The 10,849-nt window shown below is 53.5% G+C and overlaps 1 protein-coding gene across 1 annotated transcript; it reads right to left on the minus strand.

The window, feature by feature from the left end:
* Positions 1-2,812: 2,812 nt before the first annotated feature.
* On the minus strand, positions 2,813-9,774 carry ADRA2A (adrenoceptor alpha 2A). The gene has a single exon (XM_033182967.1). It carries the CDS (start codon positions 5,730-5,732, stop codon positions 4,335-4,337), a length of 1,398 nt encoding a protein of 465 aa, XP_033038858.1. The 5' UTR covers positions 5,733-9,774; the 3' UTR covers positions 2,813-4,334.
* Between the last annotated feature and the right edge of the window lie 1,075 nt (positions 9,775-10,849).

Consider the following 10,849-nt stretch of genomic DNA (forward strand, 5'->3'; position numbering starts at 1 on the left):
ACTGGTCCCACAGGACTCAGCTGCTAGAACCAGAGCTTCCTTCACGGGCTTCCTTCTCAAAGTGTGGGCATCCCAACTCCCACATTCTATGCTCTGAGCTCCCAGCCACAGCCACCTCTCCCCCACCGCTCACTCACAGTACAGACGCCCATTATCCTTGGTAGGCACATGGCATCCTCTCCCCTACTGCCACACTGTCACTGTGTGTGGCTAATTAGTGATTTTCACAGGCACATCCTGGCTTCCCATGTATCTCCAAAGCTTCCAGAGGGCAGAGGCGGGCCCTCATCTCACTCCACAGGGACAAGTGGTGAGTTTTGCACAGTGCATGCAGGGAAGGAAGAAAACTGCCCTGCAATGCCTAGGATGGTCCATGACACAAAGCAGGCACAGGGGGTCCTGTGGGGTGGATTAGCCACTCACCACATCCCAAAACAAAATAGAATTCATGTTGGGTGTACGTGGCATCAGACGGAGAGTCACAGGGAGGAGTGGGTTCAAGGGCTCCTGGAATGCTACATAACCAACAGCTGTTCTAGGTCCCAGGTCCCTTGATCTGCCAGTACAAGGTAAGAGTTAAGGACTGATGACGATGCTTCTGGCTCTAAATCTCTGATTTGATTATAGGGTCCTAGACAGAGGAAAGCCTAAGCCATGTTTTCATCATTCTCTCCTCCAGCCTTTTGGCACAGAAGAAATTGAACAAAGCCTTGGGGAGATCGTGCTTGTGCCCAGACTCAAATGAAGGCACTACCCTTCCCCCAACCCAGTGCACTTGCAGGAGTAAATCTAGCAAGACACACTTCAGACCCAAAAGCCAATGACTTTCGATATCCCAACCAAAGTCACATAAAACAGGAGATTCAGCCACGAAGACAGACCCTCTTGGCCCAGATACTCGGGAACAGATACTATGCACAGGAAAATGTGGGGGTTAGAGTCTTATCTCCTGCTCTTTAAGCCAAGATCCCTGTGGGAGCCATTTTGCCTCAATTTCCCTCCCCACCCCACACCTTGCCAGACTGTTGCTTAAGCCCTTTGCAAATGAATAAACAGTGATTCCTACTGTGAACTCAGAAACCCATCCATGCCTGGGATCCAGCCCTCTCTCCCCCACTTTCTGATGCCTCCATCCACCTCTGAGGCTTCTCTGCTTCTGTATCGAGGAGGAAGGAGCATGACACCAGAGGCCCCTCCGTGTAGCACCACAGCCCATGCTTCTGCCCCCTCTGGGAGTGGAGGCAAGGCAAACACTTCCCTGGCAGACAGGGCAGAGCTGAGAGTCAACAGCAAGCAGTGTTTGTATCTGCTCCTGTGGCTGGGACACACAGCCTGGGGCCTGGGGGCCTGCCAGGCAGGCTATTGTCTGGCACTGTTTGCCTTTGGGGCGATGGGTGCACTGGAGTGAGGAGGGACAAGAGAGGTTGGGGTGAGGGTGGGATGGGGAGCAGGCCACAGAACCAGACCAGGGAGCCAGCCTTGGCGCCACAGGCCAGGAGGCTGGTTTTTGAAGCCTCTGAGCCAGGGTCACTGGAGCCCAGCACCTGGCCATCCTCGTGTCTGCCGGCTCAGAGGATCCAGGTGACAGCAGAAATTCCTCACCCCCTCAGAGCCATGGTCTTCCCTCTCCCAGACCCCTCAGTGCCCAGATCGTTTCTCAGGGCTCTCCACCCTCCCACCGCTGCATACACAGACACCCTCTCCTGCACCAGAGAAGCAAAGGAAGATGAGGAGATGCTGCATGTACAGCCCAGAGGGTGCAGAGGACCTGCTTCTGGGGGGAGTCCAAAGCTGATCCATACATATTACAGGTGGCTGGGCTCACAAAAGCTGGCCTCCCCCAAAACCACAGCCTGATGCTTGGGTTTGCCCCTCAAACCCCCTCCTCCATGAGTGGCTATTCATCAGTACTGCATCTGACTATATACACATCTCTCAGCTGCTCCCTAACCCAGGCAGCCTGGAGCCAGAGCCCTGTCACCTAGCGCCATGGGATCCTGAGCAAGTCGCTTCCTCTTGAATCTGCATTTGTCCTCTCATCTGTCAGATGAGGGGTTGGACTCCTGGATTGCTAAGGCCCCTTCCAGCTTCAAAGTGCCATAACCATAGTGTGAGGACCATAAGCCCTCCTAGACCGCAGAGCAGACTTTGCTATTACAGCAATGCAACAAGAAGGATGCATGCCTTCTGGCCAAAGACAATTCAAACCAGAAACCACCAACTAATACATGGTTCTATTCAGGTGTTTAGACCATACTTTGTGCATAACCACACTACGGAGTATATGTTACATGTCATATATTACCGTGCTTTAAGGTGAGATATACATTTTGGATATATTCCACACTTGGTGCATATACCACACTTTGGAGTAGATACACACTTTGAGGCATATAGACACATTAGGTCATATAGACACTGGGGTATGTATACACCTTGTGTATATTACATACTTGGGATCTATCTCACACCTGGTGTAGATAGCACACTGCATAGACACCTCTCCACTGGGAGTGTTCTGAGAAGGGCTAATGCCAAAACTCTGGAAAGGTTCTGGGGTTAAGAGTACAGGCCCTAGAACGAGATAAAACTAGGTACAATGCATTTCCATCGCTTGTTAACCTTGGGCAAGTCACTTGCTCTGAGACTCAGTTTCTTCACCTGAAAAATGGGGATTGTAATAGAACTTACCTCATAGGGTTCTTGAGAAAAGTAAACGAGGCAATGCCTACAACCAGTTCACCACAGTGTCTAGCATGTCAGAAACACTTAGGAAATGGTAGCTTTGTTATTGATCGAACGTTTAAAAAAATTTTATCATGTACATTTTTTATTTTTAAAAAATTCATAAAATCAGATGTTCCCAAAGTCTTAAAGCTTTTGAAAACTCAGATAACAGACAAGAGGACCACTTCATTCATATTTATTTCACATTTGATCTGTAAACTTTTTTATTTAAAAAAAATCCACTGTCATTAGCAACATGTGCTGACATTAGTTTTTCTTTAGTGAAATAAGAGTGCAGGCCTTAAATTGTCTCTGTCTAAAACATGTAGAAACGCAGATGTAAACACAAGGTCTCCGCCCTCCTCCCCTGACTTTGGCAGTTCATCAATGACATGATCTCAACCAGAAAAGTAGGGAGGGGGGAAAGGACCACACTTTGATACCTAACAGCTCTTGGGGCGGGAACTGTACAGTTTGGCAGGTCCATTTGTCTTTTCAAACTGTTTACCTTGGGCAAATTGTATCAGGTTTGCTTCTTCCACATAATCTCCACTCCTTGGTGTCTAAGCAGCTAAAAGATTTCCCCATAGTCAGCACTTTTGGGGCAGGAGGGGCGCACATACATACAAGACAGAAACATACATACTCTTCTTCAAGCAGTGGCCCTGCAGGGAGAGAGGGAACACTGAAAAGAGAGGTTTTAAAGTGAGTTACTGGGGCGAACAGTGCATCAGAGAATAATGGCTTTATACACAGGGCTGATGTGAGGCAGAAAGGTTCATTTACTTATGTCTTGATCCATCATCATAATATTTACATAGGAAAAGGCAATTATGCTGTTAGGCACAGGAAAAAAAAAATGGACAGAAATCTTTTCCCTGTCAGGAAATCTCAAAGCAGGTCCGTGTCAAAGGGACAGTCACCAGTTGCTGGTGAAAAGGACGACATAGAGGGACATCATAACACCAGAAAGGGCTTGCATTGCAAATGGGGCTTGGCCTGAACCAGAGAGCTGTGTCTGCCTGGAAGGCATCTCTCCCAAGGCCAGGATTTCACCGTCAAAACCAAGGTCAAGAGATATGGGGTCCCCATGTGTACTATCAAAAATAGTGTCTATTTACAGTGTGGAGGGGGTGGTGGGGAGGGCAGGCAGGGCTGCCCTGAGTGGTTTTTAAAAAAGAGAGAGAGAGAGTTCGGGATGGAAGGGGAATTAGCCAGGGCTAGGTAACCCCGTAGGTAACCATCCATTAACCTTTTCTGAGCCATGCCCTTGTAGTCCAGTGCTTGCTCTGAAGAGCTGTGAGGGCTGTACCAGGGGAAGAAGGTGAAAATACCTTCAGGAAGCAATACTGATTAGGGGTGGCCCACCAGGAAGATGGCTCCAGGTCAAGAGTTGCCAAACCAACAACTGGGGATGTGTGGGTCTGGCAGCAAGAACGCTTCCCTTGTAGGAGCAGCAGACGCCCGCCCGCAGGAGGCTGCAGAGCCACCCCAGAGGAAACGCAGAGCAGACAGGGCCCGGGTTTCTGAGTGCCCTGGGGCTGAGCACCCCTCGGTGCCTCGCTGCCTGCAGTCGGCGTGAGTCTACGCGGGCGCCGGCGGAAACCTCACACGATCCGCTTCCTGTCCCCGCGGCAGAGGATCTTCTTGAAGGCGCGGCGGAAGTCGTGGTTGAAGATGGTGTAGATGACCGGGTTCAGCGAGCTGTTGCAGTAGCCGAACCAGAAGAAGAACTTGAAGAGCGTGCGCGGCACTGAGCACCCGACGGCCGTGAGCGTGTAGGTGAAGAAGAAGGGGAACCAGCACACCACGAACACTCCGATGACCACGGCCAGCACGAACGTGAAGCGCTTCTCGCGGTTCTGCCGCCCGCGCCAGCGCGACGCCTTGGCGGCCCCAGCGCGCTCCACCCCCGGCCCTGCCGCCGCCGTCCCGATCGCCGTCTCTCCCAGCCCGCGCCGTGGCAGGCTGTCCCCCGGCTTCACCTGGCTCGCCCGGGCCTTGCCCTTGCCCCGGGGGCCGCGCTCGGGTCTGCCGGGCCCCGGAGGCCGCTCGGCGTGGTCAGACGACGAGCTCTCCTCCAGGTCCAGCGCGTCGGCGTCGCGCGGCCCGGCCGGCGCGGGCTCGCCAGGGGCGCCGTTGAGCTGAGTGGGCAGCGGCTCGGCCTCCGCGCCCCCCGGGCCCGCGCCGCGCTCTGGGCCCAGGCCGTTGGGCCTGCGCTCGGCGGCCCCCTGCGGCACGGCGGCGGCGTCTGGACCCCGGCGGCTGGGTGGCACGCGGGTGCGACGCTTGGCGATCTGGTAGATGCGCACGTAGACCAGGATCATGATGAGGCAGGGAGCGAAGAAGGAGCCGATGCACGACGAGATGACATACCACTTCTGGTCGTTGATCTCGCAGCGCTGCTCGGCCGGCTGCGGGCCGCCGCGGCCGCGCTTATTCTCGAAGGAGATGAGGGGCGGGAAGGAGATGACGGCCGAGATGACCCACACGGTGATGATGATGGCCTTGATGCGGCGCGGCGTGCGCTTCAGATTGTACTCGATGGCCTGTGTGATGGACCAGTAGCGGTCCAGGCTGATGGCGCACAGGTGCACGATGGACGACGTGCAGAAGAGCACGTCGAGCGCCAGGTAGATCTCGCACCAAGCCTTGCCGAAGTACCAGTAGCCCATGACCTCGTTGGCCAGCGAGAAAGGGATGACGAGTGTGGCCACCAGGATGTCGGCCGAGGCCAGAGACACCAGGAAGAGGTTTTGAGGCGCCTTGAGCGCGCGGCTTGTGAACACCGCGATGATGACGAGCACGTTGCCGAACACGGTGAGCAGCATGAGCAGGCCGGCCAGGCACACCAGCGTCAGCGTCACCTGCAGGGAGTAAGGGGTGGCCCGGGCGCCGCCCCCCGGCGCCTCGGTCCCGTTCCAGCTCGCATTGCCCGCGTCCGGCTGCAGGGAGCCCATGGGCGCAAAGCTGCCCTCGGCCAGCGGCTGCTCCTGGCGGAACATGAACGCGGGCGCCCGCTCGCCTGGGCCTGCTGCCAGCTGCCTTCCGGCCCGGCGCCCGTGGGTCCTCCTCTTCCTCCGGCGCCCCGCTCGCCTGGCTGCGGCTCACATAGGGAGGGGGCCGCAGGGAGGCTGGGCCCGAGCTGGGGGACCGCTAGCGGCCCATGGCCCGGGTCCCGCGAACTGCGCCTGGCTCGCGCTTTGGACGCTCTCGGTGGGCGCCTTCTCGCTCCGAGCTCCTAACACAGCCAAGTTTTATTTCTAAGCGGCGGGAGAGAGTAGGGAGAGCCGATGGGTAAAGAGATTTATTCTTCAAGAAGGGAGAACAAAAATCATCGGTGGCCTGATAACTTGGAAGGATGACAGGAAATTAAATATATATATACATATCGATATCTATATCTTGACTCTTGAGCCTGAGCGAAAGCAAGAGGTCTTACCGTGTGCGGGGCCCGCCCCCACCCCGGGAGGCAGCCGAGAGGTGCTGATGCGAGCTTGGGGTCCTATGTCTGTCTCCTTATATCCCCGAAGCGATTACCGACTCTCTGGCTTCCCCCAGACGCTGCGGTTCTGGCCGGGCCCGGCCCGGGGCTGGGGCGCGGACCCTGCCGCCTCTCGGAGCGCCGCGAGACTTCCAAAGTTGTGCGCCCTGCTGGGGCTGGGGCGCACTGTGCGGAGCTCGGGGGCGGCGGCGGCGGCGGGGTGAGGAGTGTGGGCACCGCATGAAGGCACCCCCGTCCTCAGGCGGGTCGGGGCAGGTGAACGATCAGCTCTCCAGGAGCCGCGACGGAGGCAGTGTCTCCTGGGCGTCCGCCAGGTGGGCGCCGAGCGCGACTGGATGGGCCGGGGTCCGACGACAGCACTAGTTGGGCTTGGAGCGCAAGGCTGGGGGAAGAAGGCGCTGGAGCGGCCGGGCGGCGGCACGCCGGCTGCTGGGCGTCTGCACGGAGCCGGAGCTGCTGCTGCTCCGCTGCGCTCACGGTGGACTCGTTTTATAGCCCCAGGATCAAGCCGGCGTTGCTGAGCAGCCAGCGTCAGCCCCCACGTGGGAAGCCGACCCTCCCCCGCCCCTCGCACCACCCCTCGGCCAGTCTAGCGCCAGCGCCCAGCGCTGGACCTCGGGGAGAGTTGCCCTCAGGCGGGACCAGCCCTTTGGAGAGGCGCGTACCTTGAGCGAGAGGCTTAAAGAGGGAGCCCGGTAGTTGGGGGAGCGGGGGAGCGGCCCCTGCTGGGAGTTGGCCATGCAGCTCCGGGCCGACGGAGCAGAACGCGACGGGCACCCGTGAGTGCCCCCAAGGAGCTGGATCTTGGGAGAAAAGGGAAGAAAAAGTGGAGAGGAATCCCTGCCCAAATCGAGGGAAGTACCCTCCGGTGTGGGTTACATCTGGAGAAGCCCAGCTCCGGGCCAGAGCCGACCCGGTCCGCAGGTGCTCCTGGCGGCTGGGGAGAAAGGGGTGCTGGAGAGGGAGGAAGGCGCGGGTTCGGATGGAACCCCCGGCCGGAATGGACAGCACCTATGGGGAAGTGGCACAGGCCAGAGTTCGGACCTCGGCTTGGAGAAGAAGGGGCTACGTGTCCTCCCAGCCACGAAGCTGTCTGCGGGACACGCGCGACCGGGGGTCTGGACCGCGCCCCCTTAGACAGAGGTGGGGAGGGGTCCAGGAGCCGAACGCCAGGGCAAAGCGAGGACGCACTGACACCTGCTGGCCGCTCGTGGTCACGGCTGAGAAGCGACCCGCTGACGCCAGGCGCCTCCTCCCGTCTCTTAGGTCTATCTGCCTACAGAGCCTTCTCCTATCTCAGAACAAATTGGTTTCTGAGCTCAGGAAAGGAGAACCCAGGTTTTGAATTACACCCTGTCGTGTTGTAGAAATCTTCCTAAAGCAGATACTCTTGTGTCTACCCCTGGCGGGAGTGGGGGTTTGTCTAATAAAGTCACATCAGGAAGGGCTCAGCAGGCACCGCCGGCCAGAACGGGCATCCCACCCTGGACCCGCACAGCCCACCCTTCCTGCAGATCCGAGAGAGGCCAGGATTCTGCCTCCTTGGTTGCCCCGCTCTGGCCTACTGGGAACCATTATGTTTTTGTTGAGGACCCAAAGCTAAACTCCATCCCCCGCATCCCACCCCCATTCAGATGTACACACACCATCCTTCAGTAAGGGGAGGAGGGAGTAGCCAATGAAGGGAGAATATTTTCCATGTTCTCTCTGATAAGAGTAGCGGGGGGTGGGGGGTGCGGCGAATGGCAAGTTTTTCCGTGCGTGCTAGCTGTCCCAGGATAGATTTTAACGGTCACTAGAGCACTAGTTTGCACCCTGCTGGCTGCGCTTTTCAAATGAGCAGCAGTTTAACGGGTAAAGCCCAGGAGGGTAGGAAATTTCAACAGGAGAGAGATTAAACTTAAAGGAACGTCGTCTTATTTAAGGAACCACTAAACCAAAATGCCTTATGTAGTCACCTAAGCTGGAATTCCAAGGATGGAACAGGCTGCCTCTCTGTGCAGCCAGCTGCAGGCTTAGGTCTGGCTGGGGGCTGAGGGCTAAATTAAGGGCCCTGAGAATCACCTTCATTCCCAGCCGATGTCTGCAGCCTGCACCAGTGATACAGTTATTGATGCTGCTGCTGTTCATGTAGTCAGTCTCAAAATCTGTGCTTTCCAAAGTATTTCACAGAAGTCTCATTTGACTTCAGTACCTTCGTCTCCCAATCTTTGCCCTAATGGTATAAACTCCCTTTCCAGTCTTAGTTCTGAGAACCCCTTCTAATCTCCCTTTCTGGACAATCTAAAGGAAGCTGAGGAGTTGGAGAATTTCTTCACTATGTTGAGTCACTCATTTTCCATCTTCTACTAAAGTCTCTGCTCTGAGGCTCTTGGCAGGGGCTGTGGACATCGCCATTAGGCTCGGATGGAAACATGGCTCCACTCATGCTAAGAGACAAAAATCAGAGCCCATGGCAATCTGGGGTTTGCTGTGTTGCTGTTTGCAGATCTTGGGGACTGAGTCTTGGGAAACCATCACTTACCATCTCCACCTCTGCTTCCAACACACTGCTCTCCTTCCTATCTAATTTCAGAATCAACAGGGGAAATAAAAACAAAGCTAGAAAGAATAGACCCCAGAGTGAGAATCACTGCCCTGAGCCAGTGAGACTGCTATGACAGTGTCATAGCCCTCCAGGGAGCTGGGACAGAGCAAATAGTTGAGAGTCACTGTAAATATGGAGTTTGGGTTTGATGGCCTGAGAAGGAGTCATTTCTGGGGACCCAAATGGGGGTCCATTATTATTTATATTATTACTAAAAATAAATACTACTTATTAGCACTGACCACATGCCAGGCACAATGTCAAGCAGTTTATGTATTATATATCATATAATTCCCAAAACAATCCTGTAATGTAGATATTATTATCTGCTTTTGTAGATGGGGGAAACTAGGCAACAGACTAAGTAAACTGCCCAGCTAATAAATGGCAAGGACAGAGCCAAACTCCATTTTTCCTGGTGGTAAGCCCAATGAGCTTTTTAAGTTCCTTACTGTGAATCTCCAGCCTTGATCGCACTGCCAAAGAGAAACCTGCAAAATGTTCATCAGAAATGAGAGCATTGACAAGTTGGCAAATCCTCCTTCTAGCCCTTTCCTTTCAGTCCATTGATGGCTGCTAGATTAGGACAGTACAGGGCAAGATGTATTCCTTCTTTCTGTATCTAATGCCCACTCTTGGAGGCAACATCACATACACTCTAGGAGACTGGCCATTCCCCAAGCTGATGGAGAGCAAGTACTACACCAACTGGTTAGGCAACCCCTCCTCCTCCTAGTAGAAGCAACTTCTCTCTGTCATGGGTGCCATACATATTTTATCATGGCTTAGATGGACTTTCCTTGCTCTAGCTTATCTATTCATTTGTATGATGATCTAGCAGGGAGAAAGGACTGTCCTTTTCATCCCTGTATTCCTAGAGTACCTCTAAAACAGACTTTTTAAAAATCATATTTCTAGTACCTACTCCTTGGAGATTCTGATTCAGTAGGATGAAGTCAGGGCCTGGGTATTTGCATTTTTAGCAAGTGCATGGGTAATTCAATAAATGCTAAAATATAAGACACACGAGCATGGATGCTTGATATATGTTTGTGTGATGAATGAATGAATGAGTGAATGAATGAATGAATGAATTCTACTTACACTGACGCTATCAAAGAGGCAAGAGGGGCCCAAAGTTGGTGAAGTTGGTGACTATGATGGCTAGCATTTTATTCCAAAATCAGGATTTCTTAATAGTTGAGGTAGCTTAACTAATTCAAGGATATGAGTATAGGATTCTCTCATTCTCTTTTTTCCTAAAAGGAATATGTAAGTAGAAGAAGATAAATTGTAACTATCAGCTAGGTAATTTACCAATAAAAGAAAGCTTCTTAAGATAAATCATCTGTCCTCGAGTTATATGTGAAATTAAAGTGTCAGGCAATACCAAAATTTGTCTTGACTTCCATATCTTTGATGGCGACTTCATCTAACAGAAGCAAGGGAGCTGGCTGAGAGAGAATATTAGTTGCTTACTTTTTGAAAAGAAGAGTTGACTAAGAAAAAGAAAACATGACTCTATTAGCCTGGACTCCTAGGCTATGACAAAATCCTCACAAATAGAAGCAATTTGGACACACACACACACACACACACACACACACACATAAACAGGACAGCCCCCTTCCCCCACCCCCTCCCCTGCCCGCCCTGGACACAGCCTGTACTTAAACACACACTCGCTAGTCTGAACATGATGAACAGGTGGGGAACGCAATGTTCCCACTACTACCCATGCCGTGTGCACAGCTGGAACCAAATGCTGCAGTAAGCTACAAACATCTGTCAACTCACTGTATTGCTGACAAGGGGGAAAGGGGGAGTCAATAGGGAAAACTCTGTTGCTTCCTCTAAGCTATTGCTTAATTCCTCCACCGCTTTGTACCTGTGCTAAAGCCCTTGGAAATCCCATAGTTATTGAAGGTTAATGGAAGCCAAAAGAAAAGCATCAACTCCGGGAGTGCTGTAAGGAGCTGCCTTATTCACCACCTGCCACGTTCATCATTGACTGCTGGATCAGTCTTGCT

This window comes from Trachypithecus francoisi, unplaced genomic scaffold, assembly GCF_009764315.1.
Source record: "Trachypithecus francoisi isolate TF-2019V2 unplaced genomic scaffold, Tfra_2.0 Contig01579, whole genome shotgun sequence".
Taxonomy (NCBI): domain Eukaryota; kingdom Metazoa; phylum Chordata; class Mammalia; order Primates; family Cercopithecidae; genus Trachypithecus; species Trachypithecus francoisi.

Excerpts from the sequence above, each read along its gene's own strand:
- ADRA2A (XM_033182967.1), bottom strand. The coding sequence starts at position 5,732 with ATGTTCCGCCAGGAGCAGCCGCTGGCCGAGGGCAGCTTTGCGCCCATG.